The following is an 18,920-nucleotide window of genomic DNA, read 5'->3' as shown; positions in this document are numbered from 1 at the left end:
ACAAGGGGCAGGCATTGTGGTGCAGCGGGTATTGCCAGCAGATGGAAGGTCTCTCTCTCTCTCTCTCTCTCTCTCTCCCTCCCTCCCTCCCTCCTTCCCTCCCTCCCTCCTTCTCCTCCTCCTCCCTCACCTCTCTCCCTCCCTCCATCCCTCCCTCTCCCCCTCTCTCTCCCTCCCTCCCTCCTCCCCCTCTACCTTCCTCTCTCCCTCTATATCTCTCTTTAGGTTAACTCTGACTTTCAAAATAAATAAATAAGTGTTTAAAAAAAGAATAGAAGCAAGATGCAGAGCTAGGACCAAGGTGTGTACACTCATCAGCACTTGTGTAAGGATCTAACAGATTCCTCTATGTCCAAATACAGAATTTAGGAAGGGATGAAGGTCATATTTGAAGACAAATGAAGTGGGACACAGGGGGCTTTTGCAGTTCCCTATCTTAACAATGCTGTGAATTCTGGTCTGTATTCTATGCAAGAGATGGAAAGTGCCTTTGTGAATCCTAAATTAGAATTTGGAGATTGATTATATTGATGGGCTGGAATTATCTGGGCACCTCTTACAGGTATCAGCATGTATAGAGTTGGCAGTTTTTTTAAGATAAAGAATTAGGGAAGAGTTTAGGGAACAGAGAGGAGCAAAAAGCAATAAGGAGAATCTCAAGGTGATGGATTGGCCTCTGCCCCCTGTATGGCTTGAGGAACTAGGTGGTGGCCCCTTTGAAGGACAAGATTAATTTTTTAGAAGCTGAAAGAGTAGTGTTGTTGAAAGACTTTGTGAATCTCTGAGCATGAACACTGTGACTTCGGAGCACAAATACAGGACAAGATACATGGTACCAGGCATAGGTTCCTGGGAAACTCTCCCGAGGAGGTCACACTCAAAAGAGCATAACCACTAGGTTTTTTTAGGTTCCTGGAAATGCTCAGGTATTTTAACCTTGTACTTAGAAACAAGTTTACACATGCTTTTCTACCCTGGTACCTGAAGTCATTTCCGATTGTTGCCAGCCTTCTCCCTGTGAAAGCAGTTCGACTAGACATGGTTATGCTGCTGCAGGCTTTGGTAGGGTAAATGAATGAATGGGATCTCTCTCTCTCTGAGCCATAAGCCAACTGAAAATTTCTGTTTATATAATAAAAAAAATGTGGGTCATCTTTATGTTGACTGACTTGGATTGACTGAATCCTCACAGAAATTGTGCCATTTCATATCTGATCAAATTCACGTAGCACTCACATGTTCAGTATTCTCACTGTAGCCACTGAAATGAATGAAAATTGAGAGCCAAATTGTTTTCTCAGAGGCCAAATTTATTAGCTTGAATTATCATTAGATTTTTTAAATAAATTTCTTTTATGTATATTTACCTTAGACTATAATGTCATGGTTTTTGTTATTCTGACCCTAAGGCCCTAAGGATTACACAAGATGTATTAAAATTTGAAGTAATACCCTTGGCCTGAAAAAATAGGAAGTAGCCCAGAAATATCCTGGGGAAAGTATTCATATATGAGAGAAAGTATTCATATGAGATAAAGAGTCAATGCGTGAAATAGAGAATATTAGAAAGATCAACAACTCCTTAGAAAGCCATGGGAATCACAGGATGAAGCTCCAAGCATGAAGCACCACACATTGGTTTAGAGAAGATACTCCACTGTGCATTTTAAAAAAATGAATTTGCAGATGAGACCATAAAGAGTTTTTCACTGGTATCAAATAAGAATGTGTTTAATGCACTTTTACACTGGGCTTCATTAACTTAAAATTCAGCAAAGTTTAAATTACAAAAATTGCTATAGAAAAGAAACTGGTCTACCAAATATAAAAAGGAAATTGAATTTGTTACCTACTTCAGTAAGCTTAATATAAAATAAGAAATTGATTTCCATTAAGTATGCAGAAGAGTCACATATTTCTATGACATGAAGAATAAAGAATCTTCAGTAGTAACATAGTGTTCCATGGTGACATTACTTTTAAAAGGCATAAAGTTTTGCTTCACAGTCACATTAATTTTAAAAGGCATGACAAGTGTTTTTAATAGAAAAGCACAAAGCCAGATTTGTGATATTATGAGCAATATTCATACAACTCATAAATATGTTAAAAGTTAGACAGACACAGAACCACATTACAATAGTCAACAGTATGCTAACACTGCCAGGGGAACAAAAGTAGCAAGCATTTTTTCAAAGAAACCAATGAATATGATCATAAACAAATGAGAAATTGTGAGATATAGGACCAATGGGGAGAATTTCAAGAAATTAGTACTTATTTAAAATGGAAAAGAGACAGTAGAAGAGCATGTTAAAAATAATAACCTGTTCTTTATTTCCTCTGGGGAAAACAATGATACATTAAAAATTTTAATCTTTATCATATGTGGAACACATTTATTTTGACTTCAGTACAACAATTCACAGCAGTTAATTCTTTTTGTGTTGGGTTAGGAATTTCAATCAAACTCAGTTGTTCAAGATATACTGCAATATTATATTTTCTTCAGAGCCACTTAAATCCAACAAAATGTAGAAATGGTGCACCTAATATAATTTCATATATACATATAAAAAGTTTTCACGATAAAATCTTACTTGAGTCCTTTTGAAAGATGACTACTTAAAAATGTTAGCAGCATAATTTAGGATTTATAACATATATAAAAGCAAAACGTATGATAACAAAGTACAAAGGTGGAGGAAAAGAAATATGAGCAAATTATGAATAGATTTTCATAAGATAGGCGCAGATGTATAATATCATTCACAGGACAACAGTGATAAAATAATGATGTATGCTATAAACCATTATAATAACAAAGCAACCACTAAAATAACAAAACATTTATTAAATAATTATAAAAGGATATTAAATATAATCACAGAATATACTCAGCTAATCAAAAAGAATGAAGAACAAGGGAGAAAAAAAATAATAGCTGGAACTAATTGAAAACACAGAGGATGATGATACATTTAAACCTCACCACATGAATAATCATATTAAAAGTGTTCTAACTTAACCAGTTTAATAGCAAGATGCAAATATATGTTGCCCACAGAATAACCACTTTAAGTATAAAGACACAAATAATTTTAAAAGATAGGAGCAGGTGTTTGACCTAGCAAGTAAGATGCACTCATCCCAGATAGAGTACCTGAGCTTGCTTCTCAGCTGCAGTTTCTGACTCTAGCTTCCCACCAATGTAGACCCAGATAGTTTCAGGTTCCTGGCTTTGGCTGGGCCCAGCCCTGTCTGCTGTAAGCATTTGAGAGTAAACCAGCAGAAGAGACATTTCTCTTTCTCTCTCTCTTTTCAAACAACTAATATAATGAAATTAAAACTTTTAAAGATTCATAGCAAATATAAATGAATACATAAGTAAATCTGATTTTTACCATTCACACCAACTGAGCCAGGAGATATTAGTTTATTTGATGTTTGGTAGAAACATGAGTAAAGGTAAAGAGTGTTTATTTAAATTTGTCATGCTTCAAATTAACCTAAAATATGCTGCATGGATTTTTTAATAAAATCATTAAAATATTATTTTGAAATTCTTCCATTTGCATCAAAATGGATGCAATTGGAGGACATCATGTTAAGTGACATAAGTTGGACACATAAAAGTAAATACCACATATTATTCCTTATATGTGGGAGTTAAAATTTAAAAAGAAACTCAAAAAACGAAATAAATCTCTGTATGTATCAGTGTTGCTGCAAATACAACTTTGTCAAACTTTGTTTTACATCTTCGTCAAACCAATGATTAAGAATGATGTACTGGGAGATGGGAGGGTTGCGGGTTGGGGGGAAGTTATGGGGAGGGGCAGAAATAACAACAAAAAAAGAATGATATACTACTATAGTTTTAATGATCAGAGATTATTTTAAAATTTACTACATATGACAGAAATAGACATCTTTTCATTTGATTATTGTTTATAGCCCTTACCCTTGCTTATATTCCCAAGGAATTACAGTCTTTCTACTTTTTTTTTTTTTTTTTGACAGGCAGAGTTAGACAGTGAGAGAGAGAGACAGAGAGAAAGGTCTTCCTTCCGTTGGTTCACCCCCAAATGGCCGTTACAGCCAGAGCGCTACGCCGATCACAAGCCAGAAGCCAGGTGCTTCCTTCTGGTCTCCCATGCGGGTGCAGGGCCCAAGGACTTGGGCTATCCTTCACTGCCTTCCTGGGCCACAGCAGAGAGCTGGACTGGAAGAGAAGCAACTGGGACAGAACCGGCACCCCAACTGGGACTATAACCCAGTGTGCCGGCACCGCAGGCAGAGGATTAGCCTAGTGAGCTGCAGCGCCAGCTGTCTTTTTACTTGTTTATATATTGAACTCTTCACTTACTGGAGCAGTAAGCATTTTACTATAATCATAATTAATGTTACCTCAAAAATTAAAAATTAAAGAAAAAAAAGGAAGGACGGAATAGGAGGGAGGAAGGGAGTGTCATTATATTCATAGAATTGTATCTGAGCTACACTAAATCTATTCTCTTTGTATTAATATCATATTAATCTGAGAATTGATGTGAATTGTGTTGTAGCAATTATAATTATCATGCATTTACTGTGACCCTGACCTAATGTATTAATAAATTCCTTTAAAAATAATAAAAAAGACAAAAAACCCAAATTTTTTAAATAAGTGAAAAAAAGAAAACAAGATTATTGTGTTTCCAACAAATAACTTACAATTTTAAAAATTAATTTATGACTTCTTTTGCCCAGTATCTATATCATTATACCTGTGATAATTCCAGCTTTGACATATCATTCTGAGCAATATAAAATTTGATGCACTTTGGTCTTATGTTTTATGCAGTCAAATGAGAATGTGTGTATAATTTGGGATCTTTCTATTTTGGGTTCAGACTGAATAGGATTGAGAATTTCTGGTAGCTTTTAAGCAAGCCCCACAGAAGCAAAGGTGCATAGTGGTAATGTGTTCACTTGGGAACTGTACCCAATAAATGTTACAGTCCTGGAGACTTCCAGGTACAGTTGAATTCCACTCTAAAGAGCCATGGGTGGAAAAGGGGAACAGATTAGGCTATTGGAGAAAGGAATAAAGGAAGGCACATCTGATTCTTGGATATTTCTTACAAAATAAAAATAACATGAGTTTCCTTGTTATTTTCTGAATTCTGCTCACTTTCCTAGCAGGAAAAACAAACCTCTCTTCTTGTAATCTTATAATCTTACCATCTGCATAGAGTCTATACCTTCAAAAATATTCCTAAACTGAAATAATTATTTTTTTAAACTTTTATTTAATGAATATAAATTTCCAAAGTACAGCTTATGGATTACAATGGCTTCCCCCCCACCATTAACTTCCCTCCCACCCGCAACCCTCCCCTTTCCCGCTCCCTCTCCCCTTCCATTCACATCAAGATTCATTTTCAATTCTCTTTATATACAGAAGATCAGTTTAGTACATATTAAGGAAAGATTTCAACAGTTTGCCCTCACATAGCAACACAAGTGAAAAATACTGTTGGAGTACTAATTATAGCATTAAATCACAATGTACAGCACATTAAGGACAGAGATCCTACATGATTTTTTTTTTTTTTGACAGGCAGAGTAGATAGTGAGAGAGAGAGATAGAGAGAAAGGTCTTCCTTTTTGCCGTTGGTTCACCCTCCAATGGCCGCTGCGGCCAGCGCATCTCGCTGATCAGAAGCCAGGAGCAGGTGCTTCTCCTGGTCTCCCATGCAGGTGCAGGGCCCAAGGACTTGGGCCATCCTCCACTGCCTTCCCGGGCCATAGCAGAGAGCTGGCCTGGAAGAGGGGCAACCGGGATAGAATCTGGCGCCCCAACCGGGACTAGAACCCGGTGTGCCGGCGCCTCAAGGTGGAGGATTAGCCTGTTAAGCCACGGCGCCGGCCAGATATTTTTTTAAGAATTGATTAATTTTCTATGCAATTTCCAATTTAACACCAGGTTTGTTTGTTTTTTTTTTTTCATTTTCAATTATCTTTATATACAGGAGATTGATTCAGTATATACTATGTAAAGATTTCATCAGTTTGCACCCACACAGAAACACAAAGTATAAAATACTGTTTCAGTACTAGTTATAGCATTACTTCACATTGGACAGCCCATTAAGGACAGATCCCACATGAGATGTAAGCACACAGTGACTCCTGTTGTTGACTTAACAATTTGACACTCTTGTTTATGGTGTCAGTAATCTCCCTAGGCTCTAGTCATGAGTTGCCAAGGCTATGGAAGCCTTTAGGGTTCACCGACTTTGATCTTATTCCGACAGGGTCATAGTCAAAGTGGAAGTTCTTTCCTCCCTTCAGAGAAAGGTACCTCCTTCTTTGATGGCCCCGTTCTTTCCACTGGGATCTCATTTGCAGAGATCTTTCATTTAGGTCTTCTTTTTTTTTTTTTTTTTTCCAGAGTGTCTTGGCTTTCCATGCCTAAAATACTGTCATGGGCTCTTGAGCCAGATCCAAATGCCTTAAGGGCTGATTCTGAGGCCAGAGTGTTATTTAGGACATCTGCCATTCTATGAGTCTGCTGTGTATCCCGCTTCCCATGTTGGATCGTTCTCTCCCTTTTTTGTTCTATCAGTTAGTATTCGCCGACACTAGTCTTGTTTGTGTGATCCCTTTGACTCTTAGACCTATCAGTGTGATCAATTGTGAACTGAAGATGATCACTTGGACTAGTGAGATGGCATTGGTACATGCCACCTTGATGGGATTGTATTGGAATCTACCAACAATAGATGCTGGAGAGGATGTCCGGAAAAAGGGACACTAATCCACTGTTGGTGGGAATGCAAACTGGTTAAGCCACTATGGAAGTCAGTCTGGAGATTCCTCAGAAACCTGAATATAACCCTACCATTCAACCCAGCCATCCCACTCCTTGGAATTTACCCAAAGGAAATTAATTTGGCAAACAAAAAAGAGGTCTGCACCTTAATGTTTATTGCAGCTCAATTCACAATAGCTAAGACCTGGAACCAACCCAAATGTCCGTCAACAGTAGACTGGATAAAGAAATTATAGGACATGTACTCTATAGAATACTATACAGCAGTCAAAAACAATAAATCCGGTCATTTGCAACAAGATAGAGGAATCTGGAAAACATCGTGCTGAGTGAATTAAGCCAGTCCCAAAGAGACAAATATCATTTGTTTTCCCTGATCGGCGACAACTAACTGAGCACCAAAGGGGAAACCTGTGGAAGTGAAATGGACACTATGAGAAACAGTGACTTGATCAGCTCTTGTCCTGACTGTTAATGTACAATGTAATACTTTATCCTTTTTAGTATTTTTTTTGTTCTAGTACTAGTGGTTGAACTCTGTAATTAACACACAATTATTCTTAGGTGTTTAAATTTTAACTGAAAAGTGATCCCTGTTAAATATAAGAGTGGGAAAAAGAGAGGGAGGAGATGTACAATTTGGGGCATGCTCAATCGGACTTGCCCCAAATGATGGAGTTAGAAACGTGCCAGGGGATTCCAATACAATAACATCTTATTTTTAAAGAAAAGATTTATTGATTTATTGATTTGAAAGCTGGAGTTACAGAGAGAGGGAGAGACACAGAAAAAGAAATCATCTATCAGCTGGTTGACTCCCCAAATTGCTGCAGCAGCCAGGGCTGTACCAGGCTGAAGCCAGGAACCAGGAGCTTTTGCCAGCTTTCCCACATGGGTGTCTGTTGACCTGTTTCTTTTATTTTATTTAAAAAAAAAACAGAGGGAGGGAAAGATCTTCCATTTTCTGGTTCCCTCCTCAGTTGGCTGCAACTACCAGACTGAAGTTAGGAGCCAGGAGCTTCCTCCAGGTCTCCTACATGAATAGCAGGGGCCCAAGCCACTTGGGTGATCTTCCACTGCTTTTCCCAAGCCATTAGCAGAAAGTGGGATCAGAAATGGAGCAGCTAGAACACATCCAAATGCACCTCAGGTGGAGACCTTAACCACCGTGCCACAATGCTGGCCCTAGCTGTTTCTTCAAACATTACATATGGATGATATTCATACGGTTGCTGTGAGGGTTAATCAAGGTGATTCATTAAATATTTTAGCCTATAGCCCAACACATAGTGAGCACTCACAAAAAATCCAAAGATTGTCTTTGGACTGCAAACACCTTCAAGGCACAGCCCACCCAATGATTATAGAAACTATTGCAGGGGGCAGTGTTGTATTTCTTCAGATAAAGCCACCATCTGCAATACTGGCATCCCATGGGTGCCCGTTGGTGTCCCACGTGTTTTATTTCCTATTCAGCTCCTTTCTAATAGCCTGGGAAAAGCACTGGAAGATGGCCCCGGTGCTTGGGCCCCTGCCACCCACATAGGAAACCCCAGTGAAGCTCCTGGCTCCTCAATTCTGCCTGGCCCAGCCCTGGACTTTTTGACCATCTGGAGAGTGAACCAGTAGATGGATGATCTCTGTGTGTCTTTCCTCTCTCTCTGTACTCTTTCAAATAAAAAAAATCTTTAAAAAATATGATTGCAGAGCAGCATGACTACAATGCATCCTAGCAAGAGCAATATCTGAAAAACATACTTAAATAAAACGAGTACTTCTAGAACAGTAGAGAAGGCCTAAAAAGGAATAATATAAAGGGAAAAGACCTAGTTTAAGTTCTAACATTGGCCTGTTACTTAACTGGCTGCTTATTTTATTCTAACTGACCATTTCATAGCATGTAAATTGAGCATGACACATATGCTCAATGAGTCACACTGAGAAATTCAAAGATGTTGTCTACAACAACATTTTCAATACTTTGATAGTAAATGCTACTTTTCAATTTGAGGAACAACCATAAAATTGAATGACATTTCTGTATGTATCAATCACTAGTCTTCAAATATTCATCTCTAATAATAAACAGACAAAGCAAATGTGGCTCTTCAGGGCCATTGTTGTATAGAATCAGAACTACAAGTTCAGTGCTCACAGGATTCCTCCTCCACACCCACTCCAGGTCAGAAAAAATCGTAATGAGAACTCAATGTTTGCTTAAAGAAACAAATGCTACAAGCTTTGAACAGTCGATCACTAAAATATATCTTGAAGTTTGATTTTTTTTCTAAGAAAAATGCCATTGCCTGTCATGTTCTTAGTCCTTTAAAGATTATTTTATTTGTTTCACAGGTCTCCTGTTATGGCTGGAGGTCTCTTTTCTGTGGATCGAAAATGGTTTTGGGAGTTAGGTGGCTATGATCCAGGTTTAGAAATCTGGGGCGGAGAACAGTATGAAATCTCTTTTAAGGTAAGTCTCTAAGATCTACTTCCCACCTATGTCTGCATAATTTTGACAATTCTGATAGGATATCGTCATTGTGCCTTGTGTTGTATGTTGTGAGATGAATTAACACCAGCAATAGACATGTCACCTTCCCAAGTACACATTTGGATGAGATAAACTACTTCCTTCTGATGTTTCAGTGAGATATAGCCATGCCATTTTCAAAAAGGAATTAAACTCCCCATTTTGCAGGTAAGAAACTCAGTATATCAACAGGGCTATGGCTCCACTGACAAGTACCTTCATTCTAAAGCATTTATAACTTAGAGGAATTAAGATGCATTAAGATGTAATAAATCAAGTTAATGAAGTTTTTGCCTTTTTTATTTGTTCTGTCAATAGCAGTTCAGATTTTCATCATAAATAGTCATTCAAAATTCCAATAACAGAAAAGTAAACAAAAATGTAACTGACAAGTTGAAATCTCTCCATGTAACTCAAATTAGTGACATTTTTACTTACTTTATTTGAAATTGTTCAGCTCTCAACTTGCTTTGAGCCAGAAATACTAAGTAAAATTGCATGCTTCATTATATACGCATGCAGGTATTTATGATAAAGTATTAAATTTCATGATTTGTAACTGAAAAAATTACCATAGCATATGAAGAACAGTTATGCAAAGCACAGTAAGTTGTACAAAAGATTATACTCCAGACTGCTGAGATTTTTTAAAAATAGTCTTATAAAGAGAAAAAACTCATTTTTCTTTTTTCTTCTTTATCATAATTATTATTTATACAGAAGTATAGAAGGAGGGGTGGAACCAAAATGGCAGAATAGTGAGGGTGTGCACTGATAGTCCGGGAAAAGATTGTTTAATAAAAGTGGAGTTACTGTAGTCTCAGGGAAAGGCTTGGGAAAAAAATCGCAGAGGAAACTCTTCCAGATCTAGTGGATGTGACACGGAGGACCTGCGGGGAGAGCAAGGATGCCCACGGCTCAGAAGCCCAGCCACGGAGTCTGCGCACCAGCGCTAGAAGGGGAGGTGACACAAAAACCTCGGTAGCCTGAGACATTGGCAGGGAAACAGCAGAAAGAGCCTAGAGGGAAAGAGGCTTGAAGCCCCACTGGGGAAAGTTCACCAGGCTGACTGGAGGAGAGAAAAAAATGAATAAATAAGAGGAACCGGCACGGACACGAGCCTCTCTCTCCACTCACCTTACAAAGCCAAGCAAGACAAAGAGCAGGCACCATTTTGGACATACGTAAAGTGGCGCCCGCCATCAGCCAAACAGAAAAACCTGACTCTGGTGGGGAGAAATAACAGGAGGTTAGGACCTAGTGAAGGTGTGGAGCTAATGAACTGAGACTGTGAAAATCTGAGGGCGGGAGAGAGAACTCACGGAGTACACAAACTTGATAAACTTGGCAACCTGGTGGGAGACTGCAAAGAAATTTGAAACCACACTGAGGGCTGCATAGACCCTTTGTGTGGTCCTTGGGGTAGAGCAGAAGAATAACCACAGGGGCCAGATTTCATACATCGACTACCCTCAATTCTGCTCAGCTGTGCGGAATTGCTTCCCTTCTGAATCAAAAAAAAAGAGAGAGAGAGAGAGAGAGAGAGAGCAAGCGAGAGAGAGAGAGAGAGAACAACCTGGGTGAGTCACCTTTGGTACACCCTTAACCCTGAAGAACCAAACAGAGCTCTCTGGCCACACCCATCACAGCCTCTAAGGATCCATCAAAAGCAGACAGTCCACTTAATCTAGAGTCATAGTTAAGGAAAAACCACTACAGCGAAGAAACCAAAGAATATCTCCACAATGCCAAACAACAAATGCAGAAACTGAGGAAACAAGAACAAGGAAGACACTATGAAGCCCCCAAATAAACAAGACACCCCAATGCAAGATTATGAAGATGATGAGATAGAAGAAATGCAAGAAACTGATCTCAAAAAATTGATACGAATATTAAGAAGTTCTCAAAAACAAATTATTGAACTACAGAAATCCTTACTGGACAGGAATAGAAAATCTCTCTCGTGAAAATGAAATATTAAGGAGGAATCAAAATGAAATGAAGCGACTAGTAGAACATGAAACTGTGATAGTGAAAAGAAATCATAATGAAATGAAGAATTCAATAGATCAAATGTCAAACACATTAGAAAGCCTTAAGAACAGAATTAGTGAAGCAGAAGAGAGAATATTGGACTTAGAAGACAGAGAACAGGAACATATACAGTCAAATCAAAGAAAAGAGGAGGAAATTAGAAATCTAAAAAATATTGTCGGGAATCTACAGGATACTATTAAAAACCCAGTATTCTGGTTGTAGGAGTTCCTGAAGGCATGGAGAGGGAGAAAAGATTAGAAGGCCTTTTTAGTGAGATAATAGCAAAAAGTTTCCCAGGTTTGGAGAAGGACAGAGACATCCTAGTACAGGAAGCTCATAGAACCCCTAATAAACATGACCAAAAGAGATCCTCACCACGACATGTTGTAATTCAACTCACCACAGTGAAACATAAATAAAAGATTCTAAAATGTGCAAGAGAGAAACATCAGATTACTCTCAGAGGATCTCCAATTAGACTCACAGCTGACTTCTCATCAGAAACCCTACAGACTAGGAGGGAATGGTGAGATATAGCCCAGGTACTAAGAGAGAAAAACTGCCAGCCCAGAATATTATATCCTGCAAAGCTCTCATTTGTGAATGAAGGTGAAATAAAGACCTTTCATAGCAAACAGAAATTGAAAGAATTTGTTGCCACTCGTCCAGCCCTGCAAAAAATGCTTAAAGATGTTCTACACACAAAAACACAGAAACATGGTCACCAATATGAAAGAAGGTAAAGGAAGAAAACCTACTTTGAGCTTCATAGGAAGCTCAAAGCATATACTAGAAAAAATCTTTGGGAAAAGGGCAGGGCAATGTTACTACTTATCAATAGTCACATTGAACGTTAATGGACTCAACTCTCCAGTTAAAAGGCACAGACTGGGCCGGCGCCGTGGCTTACAGGCTAATCCTCTGCCTTGCGGTGCCAGCACACCAGGTTCTAGTCCCGGTTGGGGCACCGGATTCTATGCCAGTTGCCCCTCTTCCAGGCCAGCTCTCAGCTATGGCCCGGGAAGGCAGTGGAGGATGGCCAAAGTCCTTGGGCCCTGCACCCGCGTGGGAGACCAGGAGAAGCACCTGGCTCCTGGCTTTGGATCAGCACGATGCGCCGGCTGCAGCGGCCATTGGAGGGTGAACCAACGGCAAAAAGGAAGACCTTTCTCTCTGTCTCTCTCTCTCACTATCCACTCTGCCTGTCAAAAAAAAAAAAAAAGGCACAGACTGGCTGAATGGATTAAGGAACAAAACCCATCTATTTGCTGCATACAAGAAACACACCTTTCCAACAAACATGCATACAGACTGAAAGTGAAAGGTTGGAAAAAGATATTCCATGCCAACAGAAACCAAAAAAAAAGCAGGTGTAGCCATATTAATATCAGACAAAATAAACTGTAACACAAAAACTGTTAAGAGAGACAAAGAGGGGCACTATATAATGATTAAGGGTTCAATTCAACAGGAAGATGTTACTATTATAAATGTATATGCACCTAATTACAGGGCACCAGTTTATTTAAAAGATATGTTAAGGGACTTAAAGGGAGACTTAGATTACAATACATTAGAACTGGGGGACTTCAATACTCCACTCTCAGAGATAGACAGATCAACAGGACAGAAGATCAACAATGAAACAGCAGATTTAATTGACACTATTGCCCAAATGGATCTAACAGATATCTACAGAACTTTCAGTCCTACATTTAAAGATTTTACATTCTTCTCAGCAGTGCATTGAACCTTCTGTAGGATTGACCACATACAAGGCCATAAGGCAAGTCTCAGCAAATTTAAAAGAATTAGAATCATACCATACAGCTTCTCAGACCACTGCGGAATGAAGGTGGAAATTAGCAACTCAGGAATCCCTAGAGAGTATGCAAACACATGGAGACTAAGCAACATGCTCCTGAATGAACACTGGGTCATAGAAGAGATCAAAAGAGAAATCAAAAACTTTCTGGAAGTAAATGAGGATAACAACACAACATATCAAAACTTATGGGATACAGCAAAATCAGTGTTGAGAGGAAAGTTTATAGCAATAGGTGCCTACATCAAGAAATTGGAAAGGCACCAAATAAATGAGCTTTCAGTGCATCTCAAGGATCTATAAAAACTGCAGCAAACCAAACCCAAACCCAATAGGAGAAGAGAAATAAATAAAATCAGAGAAGAAATCAACAGGATTGAATCCAAAAAAAAAAAAAAAAGACAAAAAATCAGCCAAACGAAGAGCTGGTTTTTTGAAAAAATGAATAAAATTGACACACCATTGGCTCAACTAACTAAAAAAAGAAGGGAAAAGACCCAAATCAATAAAATCAGAGTTGAAAAAGGAAATGTAACAACAGACACCACAGAAATAAAAAGAATCATCAGAAATTACTACAAAGAGCTGTATGCCAGCAAACAGGGAAATCTATCAGAAACGGATAGATTCCTGGACACATGTGATCTACCTAAATTGAACCATGAAGACATAGAAAACCTAAATAGACCTATAACTGAGAAAGAAATTGAAACAGTAATAAAGGCCCTCCTACAAAGAAAAGCCCAGGACCAGATGGATTCATTGCTGAATTCTACCAGACATTTATAGAAGAACTAACTCCATTTCTTCTCAAACTATTCAGAACAATCAAAAAAGAGGGAATCCTCCCAAATTCTTTCTATGAAGCCAGCATCACCTTAATCCCTAAGCCAGAGAAAGATGCAGCATTGAAAGAAGATTACAGACCAATATCCCTGATAAACATAGAGGCAAAAATCCTCAGTAAAATTCTGGCCAATAGAATACAACAACACATCAAAAAAATCATGCACCCAGACCAAGTGGGATTTATCCCTGGTATGCAGGGATGGTTCAGTATTTGCAAATCAATCAGTGTGATACACCACATTAACAAACTGCAGAAAAAAAAACATATGATTCTCTCAATAGATGCAGAGAAAGCATTTGATAAAAATTCAACACCCTTTCATGATGAAAACTCTAAGCAAATTGGGTATAGAAGGAACATTCCTTAATACAACCAAAGCAATTTATGAAAAACCCACAGCCAGCATCCTATTGAATGGGGAAAAGTTGGAAGCATTTCTACTGAGATCTGGTACCTACAGGGATGCCCATTCTCACTACTGCTATTCAACATAGTTCTGGGAGTTTTAGCCAGAGCTTTTAGGCAGGAAAAAAGAAATTAAAGGGATACAAATTGGGAAGGAAAAAGTCAAACTATCCCTCTTTGCAGACGATATGATTCTTTATTTAGGGGATCTAAAGAACTCTGCTAAGAGACTATTGGAACTCATAGAAGAATGTGGCAAAGTAGCAGGATATAAAATCAATGCACAAAAATCAACAGCCTTTGTATACACAGGCAATGCCATGGCTGAGAAAGAAATGCTAAGATCAATCCCATTCACAATAGCTACAAAAACAATCAAATACCTTGGAATAAACTTAACTAAGGACGTTAAAGACCTCTATGATGAGAATTACAAAATCTTAAAGAAAGAAATAGAAGAGGATACCAAAAAATGGAAAAATCTTCCATGCTCATAGATTGGAAGAATCAACATCATCAAAATGTCCATTCTCCCAAAAGCAATTTATAGATTCAATGTGATACCAATCAAGACACCAAAGACATTCTTCTCAGATCTAGAGAAAAAATGATGCTGAAATTCATATGGAGGCACAGGAGACCTCGAATAGCTAAAGCAATTTTGTACAACAAAAACAAAGCTGGAGGCATCACAATACCAGATTTCAGGACATACTACAGGGCAGTTGTTATCAAAACAGCATGGTACTGGTACAGAAACAGATGGATAGACCAATGGAACAGAATAGAAACACCAGAAATCAATCCAAACATCTACAGCCAACTTATATTTGATCAAGGATCTAAAACCAATTCCTGGAGCAAGGACAGTCTATTCAATAAATGGTGCTGGGCAAACTGGATATCCACATGCAGAATCATGAAGCAAGACCCCTACCTTACACCTTACACAAAAATCCACTCAACATGGATTAAAGACCTAAATCTATGATCCGGCACCATCAAATTATTAGAGGGCATTGGAGAAACCCTGCAAGATATCGGCACTGGCAAAGATTTCTTGGAAAAGACCCCAGAGGCACAGGTAGTCAAAGCCAAAATTAACATTTGGGGTTACATCAAATTGAGAAGTTTCTGTACTGCAAAAGAAACAGTCAGGAAAGTGAAGAGGCAACTGACAGAATGGGAAAAAATATTTGCAAACTATGCAACAGATAAAGGATTAATAACCAGAATCTACAATGAGATCAAGAAACTCCACAACAACAAAACAAACAACCCACTTGAGAGATGGGCCAAGGACTTCAATAGACATTTTTCAAAAGAGGAAATCCAAATGGCCAATAGGCACATGAAAAAATGTTCAAGATCACTAGCAATCAGGGAAATGCAAATCAAAACCACAATGAAATTTCACCTCACCCCAGTTAGAATGGCTCACATACAAAAATCTACCAACAACAGATGCTGGAGAGGATGTGGGGAAAAAGGGACACAAACCCATTGTTGGTGGGAATGCAAACTGGTTAAGCCACTATGGAAGTCAGTCTGGAGATTCCTCAGAAACCTGAATATAACCCTACCATAAAACTCAGCCATCCCACTCCTTGGAATTTACCCAAAGGAAATTAAATTGGCAAACAAAAAAACGGTCTGCACCTTAATGTTTACTGCAGCTCAATTCACAATAGTTAAGACCTGGAATCGACCTTAATGCCTATCAACAGTAGACTGGATAAAGAAATTATGTGATATGTACTCTATGGAAAACTACACAGTGGTTAAAAAAATAAAAATGAAATCCAGTCATTTGCAACAAAATGGAGGAATCTGGAAAACATCATGCTGAGTGAAATAAGCCAGTCCCAAAGGGACAAATATGATATGTTCTCCCTGATCAGTGACAACTAACCGAGCACCAAAAAGGAAACCTGTTAAAGTGAAATGGACACTATGAGAAACGGTGACTTGATCAGCCCTTGTCATCACAGTTGATGAACAACTTAATACTTTATCCCTCCTAGTATTTTTTTGGTTGTTCTACTTAATACTATTGGTTGAATTCTGTAATTAATACAGTTATTCTTAAGTGTTGAAACTTAACTGAAAAGTGATCCCTGTTAAATATAAGAGTGGGAATAAGAGAGGGAGGAGATGTACAATTTGGGACATGCTCAATCGGACCTGCCCCAAATGATAGAGTTAGAAACATATCAGGGGATTCCAATTCAGTCCCATCAAGGTGGCATGTACCAATGCCATCTCACTAGTCCAAGTGATCAATTGCTGTTCACAATTGATCATAATGATAGGACTAAGAGTCAAAGGGATCACATAAACAAGAGTAGTGTCTGAAAATACTAACCAATAGAATAAAAAAAAGGGAGAGAATGATCCAACATGGGAAGTGGGATACACAGCAGACTCATAGAATGGATGTCCTAAACAGCACTCTGGCCTCAGAATCAGCCCTTAAGGCATTTGGATCTGGCTGAAAAGCCCATGAGAGTATTTCAGGCATGGAAAACCAAGACACTCTGGAAAAAAAAATGACCTAAATGAAAGATCTCTGCGAGTGAGATCCCAGTGGAAAGAACAGGCCATCAAAGAAGGAGGTAGCTTTCTCTGAAGGGAGGAGAGAACTTCCACTTTGACTATGACCTTGTCTAAATATGATCAGAGTTGGCAAACTCAAAAGGCTTCCATGGCCTTGGCAACTCATGACAAGAGCCTAGGGTGACTACTGACGCCATAAACAAGAGTGTCAAATCGTTAAGTCAACAACAGTAGTCACTGTGCACTTACTCCTCATGTAGGATCTCTGTCCTTAATGTGCTGTGCATTGTGATTTAATGCTATAACTAGTACTCAAACAGTATTTTTACACCTTGTGTTTCTGTGTGGGTGCAAACTGTTCAAATCTTTACTTAGTATATACTAAATTGATCTTCTGTATATAAAGATAATTGAAAATGAATCTTGATATGAATGGAGGAGGAGAGGGAGCGGGAGAGGGGAGGGTTGTGGGTGGGAGGGAAGTTATGGGGGAAAAAAGCCATTGTAATCCACAAGCTGTACTTTGGAAAATTTATATTCATTAAATAAAAGTTAAAAAAATAAAAGAAAATAAAAAAGAAAAAGTAGTAGCAAAAAAAGTGTAGAATGAGTCTTTCAAGGGTTATCATACATAGCTATCTTATTAAGTAAATCAGTTCCTTTTAATTACTTTCATTATAAAATCAAACTATTTATTTCTGAGGAAAAATATGTATCCTAAATGTAATAAAAGTCAAACATAGGAATCCAACCAGACTTTTATTTATTTATTTATTTATTTATTTATTTATTTATTTGAAAAAGAATAAGAGAAATCTACCTCTTGGTTCACTCCCCAAATGCCCACAACTCACAGAACTGAGCAAGTCAAAGCCGAGAGCTTGAAATTCCATGGTAGTGTCCCATGTGGGTGGCAGGGACCAATTATTTGAACGACCACCTGCTGCCCCTCAGGGTGTACATTAGCAGGATCCTGGAGCAGAAGCAGAGGTGAAACTGGAACACAAGCAGTCTGAGATGTGATGCATGCTTCCCAAGTGGCAATTTAACTGCTGTACCAAATGATTGCCCCTAGACATTCTGAATTTTTGTATAAAAAGCAAGTGACAAAGTTGATTTTTATCAAATTCTGGTCAATGTTAACATCATGTTGTCATAAAATAAATACCCCCAAAAGAAACTCAAGAGGCCCAAGTGCATGCTTCAGAACATTCAGAATCCTCCCTCTCATTACACCGGCACTGATCCTTTAAACACCACGTGTTAAATTACTCGTGCTTTTTTCACCATCATTCAGATACATCCAATTTCATACCAAGGTGCTTTTTTGAAAACATTTTTATAGAGGCATTATTTTAAAACTTTGGGTTTATTGGTGTCTCTTGGATTCTTCTATTATAGCAGTAGTTGTACACCTTGTTACAATGTGTATGAGGAAAGATGATAATAATAACAGTTATCATTTTAGAAACAGCATCTACTGTATTACTTAGACGTATACTCCAGATGCTTAGCTAGATACTTTATTTGCATTGCCTAATTTTAAAGCAAAACTCTAAAATGTGAGCATTAGCATTCTATTTTACACATGAAGAAACTGAGACTTAAAGTTTTAAAGACTTTTACAATAGGTTTATTTTTAAGCTTTAAAAGTGAAGCAAATCACCCAATGTCACTTAGGGTTAAAATATTCCATTTCTGCTTGATTGTACAGACTGCAGAAATATGGAACTGTCTGACCATACAGACTGCAGAAATATGAAATTTTCTGACACCAAAATCATATCTACTAACATCATTCTCCTTTTCATTAACCTTTTAATCTTGACCTAATAATTTATTTCATTGAAAAATAGGTAGCATTTTCATTATAGTGTAATAACATAGTAGAAAA

General features: G+C 38.1%; 1 protein-coding gene across 1 annotated transcript in view; it reads left to right on the top strand.

Moving 5' to 3' along the window:
* GALNTL6 (polypeptide N-acetylgalactosaminyltransferase like 6) overlaps positions 1-18,920 on the top strand; it is a 1,248,724-nt gene that overhangs the window by 1,100,660 nt on the left and 129,144 nt on the right. The window contains exon 8 of the mRNA XM_062212832.1: positions 9,173-9,290. Within this exon, the coding sequence (XP_062068816.1) occupies positions 9,173-9,290 (118 nt within the window). The remainder of the gene's footprint in view (positions 1-9,172; positions 9,291-18,920) is intronic.

This window comes from Lepus europaeus, chromosome 16 (assembly GCF_033115175.1).
Source record: "Lepus europaeus isolate LE1 chromosome 16, mLepTim1.pri, whole genome shotgun sequence".
NCBI classification, from domain to species: domain Eukaryota; kingdom Metazoa; phylum Chordata; class Mammalia; order Lagomorpha; family Leporidae; genus Lepus; species Lepus europaeus.
Note: the sequence above shows the minus strand (reverse complement) of the source record. Positions and strands in the feature narration are given on the sequence as shown.